Source organism: Sylvia atricapilla, chromosome 20 (genome assembly GCF_009819655.1).
Source record: "Sylvia atricapilla isolate bSylAtr1 chromosome 20, bSylAtr1.pri, whole genome shotgun sequence".
Taxonomy (NCBI): domain Eukaryota; kingdom Metazoa; phylum Chordata; class Aves; order Passeriformes; family Sylviidae; genus Sylvia; species Sylvia atricapilla.
The window spans coordinates 7,189,842-7,208,455 of record NC_089159.1 but is presented as its reverse complement, the minus strand read 5'-3'; the positions used below and the strand labels follow the sequence as shown (position 1 = coordinate 7,208,455).

At 40.4% G+C, this 18,614-nt stretch overlaps 1 protein-coding gene across 1 annotated transcript in view; it reads right to left on the bottom strand.

The window, feature by feature from the left end:
• The window catches only part of EFCAB5 (EF-hand calcium binding domain 5), a 28,872-nt gene extending 11,571 nt beyond the window's left edge, over positions 1–17,301 (bottom strand). The window contains exons 1-7 of the mRNA XM_066333419.1: positions 16,709–17,301; positions 12,646–12,802; positions 12,310–12,373; positions 10,456–10,526; positions 6,822–6,977; positions 2,076–2,169; positions 584–1,378 (exon numbers count right to left, since the gene is read on the bottom strand). Of these exons, the coding sequence (XP_066189516.1) occupies positions 584–1,378; positions 2,076–2,169; positions 6,822–6,977; positions 10,456–10,526; positions 12,310–12,373; positions 12,646–12,802; positions 16,709–17,274 (1,903 nt within the window). The 5' untranslated portion in view covers positions 17,275–17,301. The remainder of the gene's footprint in view (positions 1–583; positions 1,379–2,075; positions 2,170–6,821; positions 6,978–10,455; positions 10,527–12,309; positions 12,374–12,645; positions 12,803–16,708) is intronic.
• Positions 17,302–18,614: the final 1,313 nt, after the last annotated feature.

The following is an 18,614-nucleotide window of genomic DNA, read 5'->3' as shown; positions in this document are numbered from 1 at the left end:
GGATGTTTAAGAAAATACCTCTTTGAAACACAGTTGTCTGATCACAGCCTTCCTAGAAGAAAGGCCTTTGTAGACAATGAAGTAGGATCATCATTTGGAAACACAGTGAGAGATTAAAATAAAAGGTTCCTGGTCGATGATCTCATAGCACATCTCCCTATAGGCAGTCACAGTCTAAAAGTTATTTAAGTAATTTCTAGATTAATGTGCTCAGGTTCCTGTCTTGCTGTAGTAATATTACAGAGTGAAACAGAACATAAAGTTTCTCCTTATTATAAAAATGCTGCTGCTTCACAAAGCCCCTACTCGAATTAAAGTGTCTGCTCAGTGCCTTGAATACAGATCACCAGCAAAGTGACTCACCTGCCATCCTGTGAGAGGAATAAGCTCTGAAACCTTGGCAGAAAACACCATGCTGAGAAGATGCTTATGGTCTCCTCTACTCAGAAATCACTCACACAGTTTTGAAATTGATTTAAAACACCCTATAGTTAAACCAATTCAAATATATACATTAAAAATTATTCAGGTCCGTCAGAAAAAAAGGAGAACACTTTACCCTGGTCATGCAGAAGGTCCTCACCCTGCAGTCTTGTGTCTGAGCTTGTCTGTTGGTCAGAGTGGCTCTCGTTGCTTGCAGGGGTTTCTTGCACAGCCTCTGCACCTGGAGCATCCTGTTGGGAATCAGTGACATCCGTGTCTGTCATGGCTCTGCCTCCTGGGGCTGTGCTTGTAGCTTCAGGTGCTGTAACTCCACTGTCCTCTTGACTAACTTGCCCTTCTGATCCAGCTTCTCTAGCTGAGGTATGATCTCCTTCTGGTTTTGTTTCTGTCTCAGGCTCTCCACCCAGGACAGATTCCTCTGGCTTTCCAGATCCAGGTTCTCCATCTGTACTGAGACTGTTTGCAACAGAGGCTGATTCTGGGAGAGCTCCATCCTGTCTGTCTACAGTTCCAGGCTCAGCTTCCCTCTCAGTTTTGGTGTCTTCATGGGAGGTGGATTTCTCACTGTGGATGGTATCTCCCTCCAAATCAGTAGCTGCAAGGCCAGTGCTTTTCACTGCTGACACAGCATCCTCACCTTCCTTGCTCACTTCAGCACCACTTGGCTCTGCTGCTTCATTTTCCTCCTTGGAAATTCCTCCAGTCTCAGCTTCACTCATGTCCATTTCTTCAACAACTCCTTCTGTAGCACTGGTACTTATTTTGTCAGTCCCTTGCTTATCATCCTCTACAGGTTCATTTCCTAAAATCTCTCCCTCAGAAATTTCTGTTTGAGACAAGACCACATTTTCACTGAGTTCCTCACAAACTTCCTGGTCACCAAGGCTTCCCCAGAAATCCATAAGATGAATATCTTGCAGCTCAATTATTGGCCCTAAAACAGAAAAAAAATATGTGTAAGCTGATAGTTTGCACTGGTTTTATGTTGTCAAATATTGCATAAGAAAATATAAAGAAAAAAGGTAATGCCAAGTAAATACAAACTACCAGAAAGTATCTTCTGCAAAGACACATCTCAGGAACCCAAAACTTTGGAATAATGTCTTTGCCTACAGAGATCTGCATTTCTGGCTACGAATTACACCACTTTTCCTTGGAAATAAATATTTCATCATTCTCTACGCTAAGAAGAAGAGATGTAATTTGCCTTGCATTTGATCTCAGCAATTAATTAATGTCCAATATCTTTAAAATATTTTACTTCTATGCAGATGATTCTCTGCATTTTTTTTTCTTTTTCTTTCTGGAGGTATTTTAGTGCAAACCAAAATTAACTTCTAATATTTCTTTCTAATTGTTTCAGGAAGAGTCTTTCTTTAATTCTATTTCCCAAAAAGTACTGCAGAATTTTGTAGGAAGGAAAACTTTTGGATGGTGGAGCACTTCTGAACATTGCATCACAGTTTGCAAAACTTGCTTGCAAATCATAGTGTGTAGGTCACAACACTCATTTGGGTCCTTTTTTTGGGCTTTGTTCATTTCTAGTCACACTTATAAAACATATCTGAACCATCCAGCCTTGTGTGGACTCTCAATGTTTTAACCACAACTGAAATATCCCATGTGCTCACATTCTCTGGGGTTCCAAAATGCATCAGTCTTGGGGATCCTGTCATAGAAACCTCTCAGCAGGACCAGTATCTTTTGTCTATCCAAGACACCAACCTGGACAAAAAGATTACAATTATTGGATTTTTTCTGTGGTTCTTGTGACTTACATCAACATTTGCAGTACTACAAAGGCACCATTAGCCAAGAATTACCTGTGACTGATAATTATCCATTACCAGAACATCACTACAAATTCAAAGAAGTTAATTTATTTCACAGAGGGAAAATTTTCTTCTGGGCTGAGCTGGAACTCCCCACACATATTACTTTGCAGGCTCTTCCTCTTCCATGTCCTTGACAAATTACAGTGAGATAATTGTAACTGTTCTGCCAAAGGAGTTCTTCATGTGAAGATCAAAGCTTCAACATTTCATACTCTCAGGACAGATATTGATTGCCTGACAGTACCGTGGAAGAATTTTCATATATTATGGGCTGTGCTGTGTTACCTTAGTGACTGCACATTGTAGTTTGGTTTTGTGCCCTGTCATCTCCTTTGAAGTGTGATGTATTGGCCTGGAAACATAATTAGTCCAAAAATCTGAGCTATTATGACAACCTCCCTAATTTCCTTTAAAAATTCATAGACATTTGACCACAGAGGTGAGAGAGGTATCAGCAGTTCCAGTGCAGAGGAAGGTGCAGAGTTTATTAAATCCTTGTTGCTCAGGGTGAGTGTACACAGACGATAAACCCAGGAAAAGGCAATGAAATGGGTCATTTCCAATCAGGAAATTGTGGGGTTTAAAAAGTAAAGCAAACCTAAATGATTGCAAGTTTTCCATTTTATGATGTATTCCTGTTGTCATTATTTAAGTCCTGCCACCTCTGTAATCTCCCTCCGACTAATGAAATAAAGTAGTTAATTAGGAAACAGATTTACTTAAGTTCATTATTTGTAGTGAATAGCTTTCCATCTGAATTATTGATTTCCTTTTCACATTTTGTTCTTAGATTAAAAACTGCAAAATGTAAAATTCACCAGGCTTTTAATTCCTTGTGAACTTTGCCTGCCCTTTGACTAAAGAAATAAAGGAAGAATTTGCTGTTCTTTTCTGGCAATTATCTCAAGATGACTGCATTGTTTATAACCTGAAACTGTAATTATTGGCACCAATAGTTAAAAACAGAGGATATGGAAACAACCCAGAGATATACATCTCACCTACTGGTGAAGTTAATGCTAGAACTTAGTGAACACATCACATTTGCTGGTACTGCAGCACCTTCCTCTACAGGGAAAAGGGTTTTGCCAGTTCTGCAGAAAGGATCAGAACTGAAATGTAAGAAGCCATCTGGTCCAATTTTAGTGCTTCAGACTCTGGTAATTTAATTCCTTCTAGTAAAAAAATGCTGGAAGTCAGGGTTGAATTTCAGCTATGGGTGGGTTTGGAACAACAAATGTCATCACAGAATTCTGGTAGGTCCTGATTCCCAGTATTTTCTGACATTAACATATAGATACCTTGCACACCCCTGTGCAAACCTTTCTTCTTGTTATTTGTCTTTCAGTTGAATATATCAGATTGTGCTCTGATCTGTTTAGGAGATGCACAAACACACAACATTTCTGAAGGTGTTCCTGGATCACTGTGGAATATGTGGATCATCCATTCAGTTATTTCCATTACATACACTTAATTTTCCATTCAAATTTCCTCAGCTGTTATGTGTCACAATCATCTGCTGGTTGCCCTGAACTTTGCAGTACTAATGCATAATTTTACTTCATTAAAATGGGACTAGATGAATGAAGTATTATTAAAAAGAGAATAAGGATGTTGTTTTGGGATTCGGGTACCTTTTTGTCATATTAAAATAATGTAATTGGAGGATTTAGATAACTCAAATTCCTGAAGATTTTTTTGTTATTTGGATCAAATAATTTTATTTTTATATAAAAATAGATAAAATAGCTGAAATTGTAAAATATTAATAGGGGTTTATTTACTTATTTAAACATTTCCAATTTACACAGATTTGCCATTTTAGCAGGCGTTGCTGTTATTTCAGGACACTTTTCCTTACAACTTACCCTGGGAGGAACATGTCACAGTACAGCCATCTACAGAAGAGAGAACTACAACAAGAAACCGTTTCCAACTCCGCTCCCCAGCTGTGCTATTTTTCCCAGTTCCAAATTTAGTAGAAAAGGTGACTTTTTTTTGCACTTGGTGTGTGACTACGGAGGCTGATGACAGATTCCTGCCCACCTGCCCTTCGTGCAGCACCTTGTGAGCAGGACAGGTACAGCCTCTCCTCTCCACAACAGAAAACCATCTGTGTTTGTACAGCTGCCCAAAACTCGGGGCAGCTTTAGTGCCCCGGGAGTTGAAACATGTTGACCTAATTTTTTTGTCACCTAGATATTGGCAGGTGATGATTCTCAGCTGTTTTCAGCAATGTTCTGTGACCTGTGAGTAATTCCTTTGGCAACACAGACTAAACCAGACTTGCCATTTAATCAGGGATAGGTCAGTGTTTAACCACTTGATTGTTTTTCTGGAAATGTGATGTGTGTATCCTGAACCCTACAATGAGCTTGTTAGTGAGCAAGAGGGGAGAACAGACATTTAGAAAAGGTCATGAGAAAGCAGACTTTGTTGTTGCTGTACTGCAAGAAGGATAATCAGGAGTGTCTCAAACTTCATTAGCTTGAAAACTAATCTCTGACTAAATTAAATTTCATTTAAAAATCTCATGTTTAAAACATCCCTGGAAATTAATGCATAGTTATAAAAGAAACTGATAGAAGTGAGCACAGAGACAAAAGGTAAAAATTCACAGAGCCATTGCCTTTTGGGGTATTATAGCAGTGATCCGAGGGTGTTCTGAGATTCTCTTGGGACGTTTCTGCTGCAGTGGATCGTCCAGGCTGTCCTTGCTGAGCTGCCATCCTTCTGGATGCATGCATTTGAAATCATAATAATGATCATGTGGATACCTTCTAATTTGACTGTAATTTAAACACTGCTTTCTCAGCTCCCTGGCCCTAATTGCAGCTCATTGAGGCAGCCAGCCACACTCACCATGCAGACTGGAATAACTGCCTGCTACCAAACAAATGGAAATTAGGAACTAAAACAACTGCTTTGCTGTGCTTTGCAGAATGGGCTGTACAGGTAATGGATCACATTCAAGTGGTAGAAGTCCTTGGGTTACTTTGCATTTTTATCTCCCCTGTGGGTACAGTAGAACTTTACAAAATAAACCAGGCCAGGTTTAAAAGAGCTGCGTGGCCCACATGACACTTAAGTGAACTCAATTTGCAGGGCAGGGCTACCTCGGAGCCTGGAAACAACAACTCTCTGCTCTGATCAGGTTTTTTTCCGCAGCAGTGGCGTCATTGCTGATAGCTGCTCACTCCTGTTGTGTTAGTATTTTTGGCTCTTTGCCTCTGAGATTCCACTGGGATTAGCAGCATGGAGATGGTGATTACTGCCACAGAAATAATAGGAAGAAAGTCACTTTAGAACATTACAAGAAAGAAGGGATCCTTCAGAAATCTGTGGCAAAGCCAGGACTCAGGTTTATATATCCCTGTAGCCAGGAGAATCCATCACAGCCCTTCTTGACAGAGTCATAGGAAAGTGAAATGTCTCCTAGCTGGGAAGCAGACACATTTCTTCCTTTATCGCTGAAAGAGCAGCTTGCCTGCTATTCTCTAAAACACACTATTGGTGTCGAAACGAGCCCTGTAATTCCTTTCTCTTGGCGGTAATGACATTATTAGCATGACATTGTAGAGCGCAGTTCACTTTGGGTAGGCGCTGCAAGCATAGCTGGAGGAGTGCTGGGTGGAATATAAAATTTATGTAGGGGAGAAAACTAAGGTTAGGGCAACTGCTTGCTCTGTACTAGCCAGCAACTGTCAAACTGAGGGTACTCATAACAAGTACCACACTTTTTGGATGAAGCCCAAGTTTTTAGTAATACTTTATGCCATTGATTCTTCAGTTCTTACTATTTACTGGTTTTCTAATGAGCCTAGCACATTTTTTGTTTGCTTTTTAATGGGGATGCAGGTGTACTGAGAGAATGATAGATAGAGTTTAAAGCTGCTGAAAACCAAATTATGGCTTTTGAGTTTCATTTCCAGCTCTGTAACTGACTTACTGTATTTTAATTTCCTGTCCATAAACTGTGGCTGAAGTTCACAGTACTGTTCTCAGAGAGGCTGTAAAGGTGGATTATTTTGCATTTTAAATTTTAACTATGAGATTTATTGATAGAAGCCCTTCAGATCTACAGAGTAATGCAACATAATTAATGCAATATATGTAATTATTGAAGTAATGTGCACATTTGTTAAAGTCAATCTACATCAGATTAGCTTTGCTGAAATGTGGCTGAATAGATAAATTAACACTCAAGTATTCTGAACATGCTGTTGAAGCAGGTAATTTTTTAAAATTAAAGGCCATGGTTAATTTCTTCTCCAGAACCACCAAACTTCAGTCCCAAGTCATCAGTTTACGTAATTCAGTTTCTAATTAGCCATCAGTTAATAGGCTATTGGATGTTTCTGTGTCTAAGAAGTATGAATTTGACAACAGTGCAGCAGCTATTGTTCTCTAAAATACTGCTGAGTAAGCACAAAGAGAGAATCTAGAGTTGAGAAAAAGAAAAAGCAAGCAGTGACCCAGAGAAATACCAAACTGGGAGCATGCCCACATTGAAATTAGGCTGAGAGCTGCTTTGCTTACCTTTCTATAATGACAAGTGTGGAAGAGGTCAACAAAAATTTGCCTCCGTGTATCATGCTTTGTTGCTTCTTGGAAGTCCTCAGCACACTTATGGAGATATTCCATGATTTCTTGGAACTTGTCACTTGAAACATATTCAATGTAGGAATGGACAAGCTATGGAGAGAAAGCAGCAGTGCATGTAGTTAGCTTTCTTCAAGCATTTTCACCTTTAGTTGAACTCCTAAAAATCTGTTGCGTGCAATCAAATATTTAGCATTTTGTAATTTAATCTGCCAACACAACACAGACTTGGTGCCCTCTTCATTCTCCCCTTCAGAAGAAACAATATTCTCCAAACAAGCCTGGGATACTGCAGAAATGTGTCCTGAACAGTTCCCTTCCTGGTCCAGAGGTCACTTATCAAGCCCAAGCAGAGATGCTGGATCAGATCCCTCCTGTGAAGTGTTGCAATTTAAGCTCGATTTTCTTGTGGAGGATTTAAGTTCTCCATGGTTTTCTGCAGCATTTACTATTCTTGACTTCACTCCCAAGGAGGCATTTTGAGCCATTACATTCTGCAGGAGTGACAGTCACTCAACTCTCAAATGCCACAAAAGGAGCATTGCCTACAATTTCAGTGTTTAGAGGAGCAGTTGGATACAATCAAAAAATGGAAGATCCTTCTGAAAATGAGCCTGCTGTCACCCTTCCTCTGTCACTGGGAATACTACTGACTTGAGATTGATTTTACGTTCCAACCTTGGAGACACTTTAACATTTTGGATTTATAGCCATGTGGCTTTTATGAGCAAAAGCAATATGGTTCTAAAAATGTGGTGTGCATGACATAAATAATAATGGCCATCAGAACAAACCACAATCCCAGAGCCTGGGCTGAATTATTATAGCAGGTTTCTGGAGCCAGCCTCACTAACAGGGAAACCCAGACAGTTAAAAGGAGGAATTTCCAAAGCACAGAACGTTTCCCATTACCCCATTTTAAGAGTATGGATACCTGACATAAGTGCTAAAATATCCTGGACTTGTTGAAATGCCACACAGGCAATAACCAGCTGAAATATTAATATATGTTATTATTATTCATGTCTATATTGCATAATTTCCAAATATATGGGACAAGTGGAAAAGAGAGGAAGATCAGAAAAAACCAATGGCCTGAGGGGTGGCTGGTAGGAAAAAAGAGCTCCTAATGCAACGTGGGTTTTTTCTTCATTTCAGCATTAAAAGAGGATGTAGGTTGAAGAGAAGGTGGCACAGTTGGGGCTATGGGTATCCACCAGCTTCTTGGGGTTATTGGAACCCAGAGCTCTGTGACAGAGGAATCTTAAAAGGTGAGGCTGTTGGGATCAGGCAGGTTGGACAAGCAGCTTGTTATTTTGGATGTCACCTTGATGACACATCCAAAGGCTCCTGCACTAATACTGTGTCTAACAGCTTCACAGGACACTGTTTACAAGCACCATGTGGGCAGGAGGCATCATCACAGGCTTAAGTCTTTCTTAGCTGATGTGTAAATTACTGTACACATAATTAACATACGTTTATTTGTTATTAACCTACAGATTTTGACACCTCTCCAAAGAAAGCTGGCACGCCTCCTTCTTGCTACCTAGAGACCTTGGTGTAGTTTGTGACCACATTATCATAAAAACAATAGATTTGTTCTTCTTGTTCCTACTCATCTCTCTAGAAATGGAGAAAGCCACATGCAATCATGGAAAATAATCTCACCTTTAAAGCCTGATTCTGACCCTGCAAAGGCAATGTGAGAATTTCCCTTGGTGTCAATAGCTTTGTGCCAGGCTGCTGGGGGTTCTGTGTATTAGAGCACAAGGCTTGTGAAATAAACTATTAAGGGCTGGTCTCTGGGATTTAAATGCTTTTCATATACCAGACCCCATGAGGTTGTCATGAAGGATGAAAAAATACAACAGCCACTCTTCTGCATTTCTGAAAAAACCTCCAAACCCGAAAAACAATGATGTGTGAGGTCTCTCCACTGAGTTTCTAACAGGCTTTAAGTAACCCAAAGCTGCACTGAATTCAAGGAAGGGGAAAAAAAAAAAAAAAAAAAAAAAAGTGCTATTTAATTTTAAGGTCCATTAAAAGCAATGCTTTCCACATGGAAAAGGGCCATGACCAGCATGGAGGAAGATCATCTTTTTCTGGGGTTGGTGGATGATGGAAAGGGGTGAACAAAGGTAAATTGTAGCTGAGGATTAGAAGCAGCCCTGTCCTGATGATGGAACCATTCCCAAGGGAAGGGATGAAAGCCTCATCGTTTGATTCAATTAAAACCGGACTGGAAAAAGCATCAGAGAATGTGTTCTGAGAGAACATTCCTGGCAAATCAGACAGCCTGACAATGTCTTTTGTGCTTCTGAGCTCGATTGTCATATCTTTAATTGAGTTAAAATAAAGAGTACACAAAGTATATTTTAAATAGTTTTCTAATGCTAATGGAGCATGAATTCATTCAGTGATTATATATATGTACCATAGGGGTTACGGACTGATGCTTCATTGCAGTGACAAAAGCAATTCTCTGGGCTCTCATTATCCACAATAGTCTTCTTAATTAGATGCAATAATTCTGAGGTTAAATTCAAAAATATCTCATTTCATGCTTAAAAAAACCTTCAACAAGTTACCATAAAAATGCATCTCTGTGCAAAATACCAAACATGTGAGTCTCCTGAGAGGGAGGAAGGCACAAAAAAAATCACATGTGGTTGCTTGGAATTAGTCTCTGCACAGCTGCTTTATACTCTGGTTTTAATTATTATAACAGCACCCACTAGCACTGCTGCAATGAGGGTCTGCCATTATTCCTATTCTAAACACTCCTTTTTACAGGTTTAATTACCCAGCCATAAAATCTGGCTCTGTCGCAGGTAGAAACTGCTGGCAAAGCCTTGGCCTGGACAGCTTTCAATAAATACAGTTTGAACCAGTTTGGTTGTTTTCAGCTTGAGGAACAGCAGAGTAATGGGGTGAAACTTCCAACTACATTTATGATTTTGATGAGTTAAAACCACACTTCTGGTGTTTCCCACTGACAGCTTTTGAGTTTAAAACTACTTGGTTATGCTTTGTGAATATTTATGAGACTTGTTGCAGTTTGTTTATGGTTCAGACCAGTGACAGTTCAGGACAAATGCTTCTCATCCCAGGGCTTCACGGTTTGGTTCATCCTGGTTAATGGAACTTAGTCAGAAATAACAATATTGTGAGGATGTTACTAATTACCCCAGGCTAATGGTAGTAGTGGGACACCAAATCTCCTGTGAGCAGCCGAGCAAAGTCTGAATTCACAAGTGATTCAGGGCTTTGACATTCTAGAAAGGAACAGCGAGGGGTGTCCTAAAAACCACTGCTCCAGGAGTAACTTCCCGAAGAGCAGCACAGGCTGCAGCTCTGAGGAAAGCAGAAGAGTTCCCTCCAGCTGGCCAGAATGGAAGTGTTGTGAGAGCAGAGGATGGAGATGGAATGTGAAATGTCCAGATACAGCCCATTACCTGTTGGAGAAGGAAAGCCCTTGACTTACTCCTCTGGGCTGTCCCCAGGGAAATGCTGACACTTCGTGATAGGCACCACATTCTGAACCAAATGCTCTTATTTCATTTCTCACCTTTGTGATCTCAGCTAGGCTTACTGTTTTGTCCAATGTGTTCATGATTTTCAGCCTTCTGTCATAGATTGCTGGTAAAAAAATTAAGGGATATTGGTTGAGAAAGCAACAGTTGTGATTTTGCATATTGTACACATATTTTTGCACATTGTGCTGTTACATTAACTTTCTTCTTATGTTGGATGACATTCATTTGAGGTTATCCCACAGTAGCTGAAGCATGTGACTGTACAGAGACCCATCTAAATCTGCTTGCATTTCTCTTGCTGAGAATCTCCATTTAGCTATTCAGAATTGTAGAGTCATGTTTATTCTTGACATAAGTTGGTGCAAATTGCGATGATTTTAACAGTACTTACAACTAATTATGTGAGGGAGGAAATGATTTTTGATTTAACAAACAGATAAAACTGCCTTAGAACTCTGGAGACATGGATTTTGCTTTGCAAGAGAGGAATCTGAAAATCATAGTAATTTTCTCAAGAATATGGGAATATTTTTACTGATGATGATATTCAAAAGTATGTTTTGGTCAGCTTCTGGGCTGCTATAATGGAACTGAGAAGAGATATCAAACATCTATATAAGTCTCTGAATGAGTTCTTTGAGAACATACATTTCTATTTGCATTATTTTTCTGTTCTTTCTTCTAAATATATCAGGAATAATGAGAAAATTCATCATAGAATGCATTTATCTCTTGTTGGTTAATATGTTCCTAAACTGTACATTATCTTTATTAAACTATAAAGCAGATTGTAATGTTCTGTTAATGTACATTGAATGCTATTAAGTGAATTAAATTAAGAACTGGAGCCTAATAGGGAAATAGTACAGAAAGCACCCCCAGAATCCAGAGAGCAAATATCTGAGCAGGAAATTCCTTCACAATCTCATGTCCCAGGGTCTGTTTGCAGTGGGGAACCACAGCTCCACAGCAGGAGCACAGGGGCTGTGTTTGGCAGTCACACAACGTCCTACCAATATTGGATGATTACTCACAAGAACAATTCTGCAATTCACACAGGGCCGAGCAAGGGTGAGCTCCAGGCAGAGGTGACTCCAGCAGCAACAGAAACACTCTCTGGAGTGCCCTGTTTATCATCCCAAATCAGCAAAGACACATTTGTTATCACTTACGATCATTACAGGCTCTCGATGCAAAGGGCTGGCAGCAGGCTTATGTTGCCACTTCAGTGTTCCTGGTTCTATTCAATTATCGTCATCTGGGGAGGTCAAGTGGGAGCTATATAAAGTGGACAGGAATTATGGAAATCTTTCTGAGCTGAGTGCTCTGGTACAGAGGCCCATGGTTGTGTGTCACTGGATGCCTGGGACTGGCCAAGGGAATGGCTTGATGAGATGGGCTTTTGGGTGGAGCATTAGGTAAACCTCAGCAATTCCCCTGAAACTATAACAGGTAACAACACTGTCAGACTTTAATTTTGCTGATCCCACCTTTGTTCCATATCTCCCAGCATGGAGTATTTCCAAGACCTCCCATGAGACAAACACAAAAAGGAGGAGGTTGGTACAGGGACTTTTAAAAATAGCAATAAGCACATGGCAATGTCTGGCTAATAAGGGATGCAAGTAGAAAAGGTTTGCATCTGGTCTTTCTATCTCCTGAAAGATTTTTTAAACATTTTTTCCACACTTTTCAATTCATATTAATGAATCACATGGTGGTTCAGTCTCTTTCCAATCTATCTGAAGATTTCTGGTTCATATCCTGATGTAACTACCCTTGGAGATTCTTTCTCTGTTATCAAATCCATTTGCTGTTTGCTCACAGTTCACATCAGAATTCAGATCACAGCGATAAAACTAGAGGGAGACACATTGAAAACTTGCCTTTTCTCATATCTTCAGGAATAGAATCAGTGACATCTGGAAAAGACCTCAAGGCACTCTGAACCTAGAAACCAAGGTAATGGTCAAAGGCTTGTGTCATGGAGACAAGAGTAGACAATTACTAAAATAAATCACCCAGAATAATCAGACATATGGGCCAGTCATGGGTCTCACACACAGGTCAGATTTGTGGACAACGCCGTGTCCCCTGATCCTGTGGTGGCAGAGCCATCACCCATCTTGTGCCCTGTGCTGCCATACCAGGGCACATGGCACTAGCACAAATGTCCTTTTTGTCCTGTCTGCAACACCCACAGCAGGACCTCCCCTAGTTACCAGTGCTGCTGGGATCCTGTCAATGTCATCCACTGTCCACTCCTTGAACAGAGCTGCCAACATCTCCTTTCTCCTTGCTGTCTCCTCAGCCTTTTGTCTTTCCATCTCCTCCCTTTCCTCACGTTTGTTCTTTGCCTCAGCCTTCAACTGGGCCAGCCTGTAGAACATGGCAACAGGGATTAGAAAGATATCATCATACTTATACTTAAAATTGAATAAGCCTATCCTGAAGAACAAAACAAAAGGAGGCAACTGTTTGCTGAAATTCCTGTCTACATGGAGGACGTTTAATGGAAAATCATCTGTGCAGCTCCCCTAGTTTTGTGTGTCATTTCAACAGCAACACATTTTACCTTCACATTTATAATGACATTAATCATTTATTGTGTAGATGTCCTTCAATTTCCTTTCAGTTCTAGCAGGGAGACAGGTGCATAATTTTGCTACAGTTGATTTACCAACAAAATTGCATCAGTCTTCATTGTCTCCAAACCTAAGTACCTTTTCACACAAGCACTTCACTGGCAAAGAACACTGTTCAATGAAATTTCTGAAGCAGCCTCACACAACAGAGCCCTCACTGCCTTAGGACAGGGATAATACCTCAGCCTTTCCATCATTTTAAACACATAGAGTTTGCAGGTTTGGACTGCCAGTCAGCTCCTTTTCTTCCTGCCTTTGTTCTCTTTGCTTCTCTAAACACCCTGCCATGTTTTTCCCAATGCTCCATTTCACACAACAAAAGAAGTGAATAAAATTGATCCTGAAGTCAGCTGCTTTGATTTTGACTTGGTTAATTTATGAAATGGGAAAAATCTCCTTTCAGAAGGCCAAAATGCTTAAAGCCAAATGGTCAGTTCATATGGAGAGAACAGCTCCTGTTCGTGGAGGCTGCTGGAATCTCTCTGCACTGAGGCAGCTGCTCGTGACCTTCACACCCTCTGTAGCTACTCAGAGAAAGCAGAATTGCTCCTCTTTTGTACCTGAGAACTCAAAAAACTATATTTTAGCTAGTGATTCCTGCTCCCTTCTTCCCCTTGTGTTTCACATGCTGTGAAATGTGCTGATCCTGTCCCTGCTCTCTTCCATTCCTTTGGGGTCATCCTACAAATTATAACCCATGAATATGTTCTTTAATGAACAGAAAGACCTGTTTTACATGTCACAGCAATACACTTTGATCACAGTCAGTTTTATCACAAAGTCATTGCTCTTCATGGCCATTTATCACAGAGGTTTCTTAACGAATCATTTGGTTTCTTAATCATTGGTGGGCGTTGCACAAGTGCTGCTGAGGAAGCTCAGCCTCGGGCACTTTGATAGCAGGGGAAGGGTAAAATATTTTCCCATCTTCTGACTCCTTCCCAGAGCCAGAGAAGAGAAGGAATGAAGCAGGTACCAACCCAAGTGGACAAACAGATTTTTCTCCAATGTATGCTGCAGCAGAAAGATAAAACCAGATCATTTGTAGAGATAACTCCTCCTCTGGAACTGTCTGCAAACTGGAAGCAGAGCCTGGGCTGTGCCTAGAGCTGCCAAGGTGCTTTGGTGATTAATTTGGGCAGTTTCCAGCACAAGATACATTCTATGCTGCACCTGCACTGGGCTGCAGTTTTGTGTTCATTTCTAGGGTCCTAAAACTGAGCAGCTGCATCCTCTGCCTGGTGTCCCTCAGACAATAATGGCAAAACAGGAATAACAGCATCAGGCACCCATTGCAAAGTGAGCTTGTTTCAGATCAGACATTTCCAGAAAAGATGAGATGGCAGCGAGGTGACTTCTCCCTGCAGAACCAAACATGTTTCCTCAGGAACAGAGCTGCCTGCCTCCCACACAGGGATGGGTGACTCAGCCAGAAGGACTCCCAGCCCTGGACAAAGGCTCTGTTGCAGGTATGAGTCCACGTGCACAGAGAATTTCACTCATCTGTTCTCCCTCCTGCCTTGACTCCCAGTCAGGTGGCAGTTAAGGAGAAACTGGAGGAAATCCGAGAGCTTACTGAGGATAGGTAAGTGTTAGATGTGAACATATGGTGAATTCTGCTTTGCCTGAAGGTAATGCCAAGGCTCCCAGGACCTTCATTTGGGCCAGAATTTCTTCCTCACCTTTCTGGTACTTATGTCAGAGGTGTTGAGCACAGACTGGCACTGCTCTTGTAACAATTCTGGCCTGTTTGAAATCCAGTGACTCACATGAGTAGTCTCACTGCTGTGTGGTGTTGTTAAAATCCCGTGTTGCGGTGATTTAAGAATCCCATGCAAATCCCACAATGCAGCCATCACAAATATGTAAATCCTGAGCTGCTGTGAATGCAAATCCCATGATACTACTGCCAGTGGATATGCAAAACCTGCTATAGCCATGATTACAGAACCCCCCTGGCAATGCTGTCTATGGAGATATTTATTTCTGTAAGTCTTGATAGTCACTTCCTTTGACTCAGCTCTGAGAGCTACAAATTGAGAACCTGTCTCCAAATGTAAAGATGGGCTTAACAGCCAAGGTCAGTATAACAGGTCATGGGTAGCCAACACTTTGCATTCAACAGGAAAATCTGTCCTCTCCACAAACAAGCTCTAATTCACAATGAAAGCCAAAAGTATGTTAGGAGGGGAAAATAAGCCCATAACACAGAACCAAATGAAACCCCAATTAAAAAAAAAAAAAAAAAAAAAAAAAAAAAAAAAAAAAAACAACCAGGAATTTTTATGTATTTTAGTTCAATTATTTTTTCAAAATAAAGCTGAGATATGGTCATGTGTCCAGGTGCCCTCTGTAAAACAACAGAAATGATAAAACTGTTGCCAAAGCAAAGCTGTGGCAAGGCTGACGTCCTAAACATCCCCCCAGAACAGCCTTGAGTGAAAACTCACTCAAGACATATTTCTCCAGCTCATTTGTTTCAGTGGACCAACATTTAAACAACAGAAAATAAAACTGAAATTCTTTTACCAGTGGCTGTATAAAATTCACTTCTCACATTCCTTTGTTGTATTCACATCAGACATGTTCCTACAAACTTCAGCAGTGTGTTTAATGGAAATGTGGAGACAGAAGCCTCAGATAGAGAGACTTAACATATCCTTTTAAGCATTATGATACTGGGAACTTCAATTATCTTCACTTAAGGTTTATGCATAAGACATGTCAACATTTTACTTCCCTAATTCCTGACACTGAAACCAATTTTCAAGGAGTATGCACTATTTATGCAAATAGAGAGTCATTCAAACAGAAGTCATTATTCTACAAACACAGCTAGAGAATAAAGTGATCTAGTAGTGAATGAGTAATTTTGACATTAATCACAATCACCTCTGGATCATCTGTGAACTGAAAAGTTCACATCTACATTTTCCTGAACAGAGCAATGAAAATAAAACATTATTGTTCATCTAATGCTCTCACATTCTAACCATAGCATTTTGTAAGGTGCCATGGACCCCCATTCCAAAAATCATTAAGTATTATACTAAAGCAAACAGCCTAGAAATAAAAATAAAAAAAACAGTTTCTACTTTAAAAGGAAAAATAGAATATAAAAGGAAAGCCTAAATAAAAATCTCAGGAGAAGGAGTTTCTACAATGTGCCAGGACAATGTGGTTGGCTTGCTCAAGAGAAATCATCCTGAAGGAGGAAAACAGGTGATGTTTTTATTAAGTTTGGAAGACTAGAGAAAAAATGATCTGAAGAGTCTCCAGAGCTTTGATACTAACACCTGTCCCAAAGAGCTGCTGTCACTAAGCTAGACCGGTTTGGAAGTAGTTTGCATTGCTCATGTGTAATTAAGATAGAGTCTAAGGAGGAATTACGTCCTTGTGAAGGGCAGAATATTGCCTTAAACAGGAATAACTAGTGTTTCATTTTGTGTGCCATGTTCTGGCATTTGTCCTGCTCCTCAAGTTTTTATGAGACAAACACCATCCCTGGCACTGCATTCTACAAGGTGTGTTTTGCCTAAGATTCTGCCAGCCAGGCTGCAGGGACACCATTCCTTTTGTAAAACAGAGACTAAGACACCAGCTCTGGCCTTATGACCAGTCACACTCTCAGTGCTCTCACCTCTGTGATGTTGTACCTTGCTGCAAAGATTTGAGCTCCTCCGAAACCACTTTCATTTCTCTCAGGTATGGGCCTGGTTTTGTAGGAACACTATACTGAGGGTTATGCCTCATCAGGTATTCTCCAAGATAATTAATGGGGTTAAATCTGGCTGGTTCTTGGTCTGATACAAGCACATGGTCTCTTTCCACTTCCATTAACAAATTCTCTACTCCTGGGACCAATGTAGGCAGGAGGTTGTCGAGCAGATAGATGCGAGTGCTGAGTGTCTCCTGCTCCTCACTGTACCACTCTCTGGCCAGAGAGTCCCCGGGTTCTCTCCTCCTCACCTTTGCTTCTTCTGCCTTTTGTGCTCGAACCAACCTCACCTTTTTCTCCTGCAGACTCAGACACCTTTGTTGTACCTTTTCATGAAAACACTCTTGCCAAGAAGTGTAATTACTAGGACATGGCAGTTCATCAGCCCCCTGATTGCTTTCCATCTCTGTTGCAGTCCTATCCTTATGTCCAAGTTCAGGATCTTGCAGATCTGCAGATTGGGCTGATTCTTCTGGCTGAGCAGCCATACCTCAATCACTGTGACACAGAAAAAAAAAAAAAATCATCTGTTATATAATGCCAAAAGATGCTGCAGTTCCCTAATAGGTGACACAGGAATATTGTTAGGCATTAACTAATATTTTTTCTATGTTCCTTTTTTATTCTGTTACCGCTGCTTTGTACTCTTAAATATACAGACCCTTTACTTCAAAGATCAATAAATGATTTATAAAGATTAATTATGTATCACAACGGCCCTTGGAGACAGAGCAACTAAATTAGTGTGTTCCTTTCGTAGGGCAGAAGAAACTGAGACACAAAAGGGGAATGATTAATTCCAGGTCACTTAGAGACTCAGAAACCAAGCAGTGAACAGTGTTTGGAACTTGTCCCCCAGTTCCAACCAGTGGAATGTTCTTACCCCCAGCACATTATTTCTGTTTAGGTCCATTCCCTGCCTGCAGGAAATCCAGTGGATATGAGACAAAGGAAGCAAGTAATGGAAATTTCCAGATACCCAGGAGCAAGATTCCTCTACATGCTTCCTCTGCTTCAGCTTTTCTGAGGCTGTGAAGAACAGTGAGGGAACTTGTCCCACAAACTGCTTAACTTCAACTGTGGCAACTATTTTTTGCTCTGGACATTTTGTTAAAGAAACCAGGACACAGATGCATGGGTCAGAACAGTTTCTACAGAAAGGAGAAACCTATACCATGAATTCTGTGATTAAGTTGTTCTCAAGCACTTTATGTTGTAGATCACTCTGTAAAAGGATTTTACAATTTCAAGAACTTCACTGCTCTAAATGTTCATTCTGTGAAATGTCAGGAAGAAACTGAGGTGCTCACAAGGCACAATTTGAAAAATGTTCCTATATGTCTCCAGGCATAACTGTCTGCATCCGGAATGGGATTTACACACACAGAATGGAGCAGAAGACTAGCTACTGCTTGATTCAAAGCATGAAAAAGTCAGCAGCATGCTGCAAATCTCCCAGCTCAGTGTTAAACAACAGCAAGGGATGGATGATATTAAAAATAATCTAATATCCTTCCAAATTAGAGATGAAACTCCACTATGAACTTTTTGCCACACTACCCTCTTCAAGTTTTTATTTAAAAGTGCTTTTCACTGAGGCCTTTCAGTATCCATAGCAATAGCACTGCTTTTGATATGTATTGGTCTTCCTGTTTAAGTATTTGTAGCTGTTCTGAAGCTGTTCAGCCTTCCAGGAAATGCATAAATGTGATCTACAGCCCTCCTGGCACAAAAATTTAAATATGAATATGTTGACCTTCTGGTTCATTAACACTGTTGGAGTACAAATACTGCCTGAATGGTGGGATGCTTCACAGCATTAAATTTC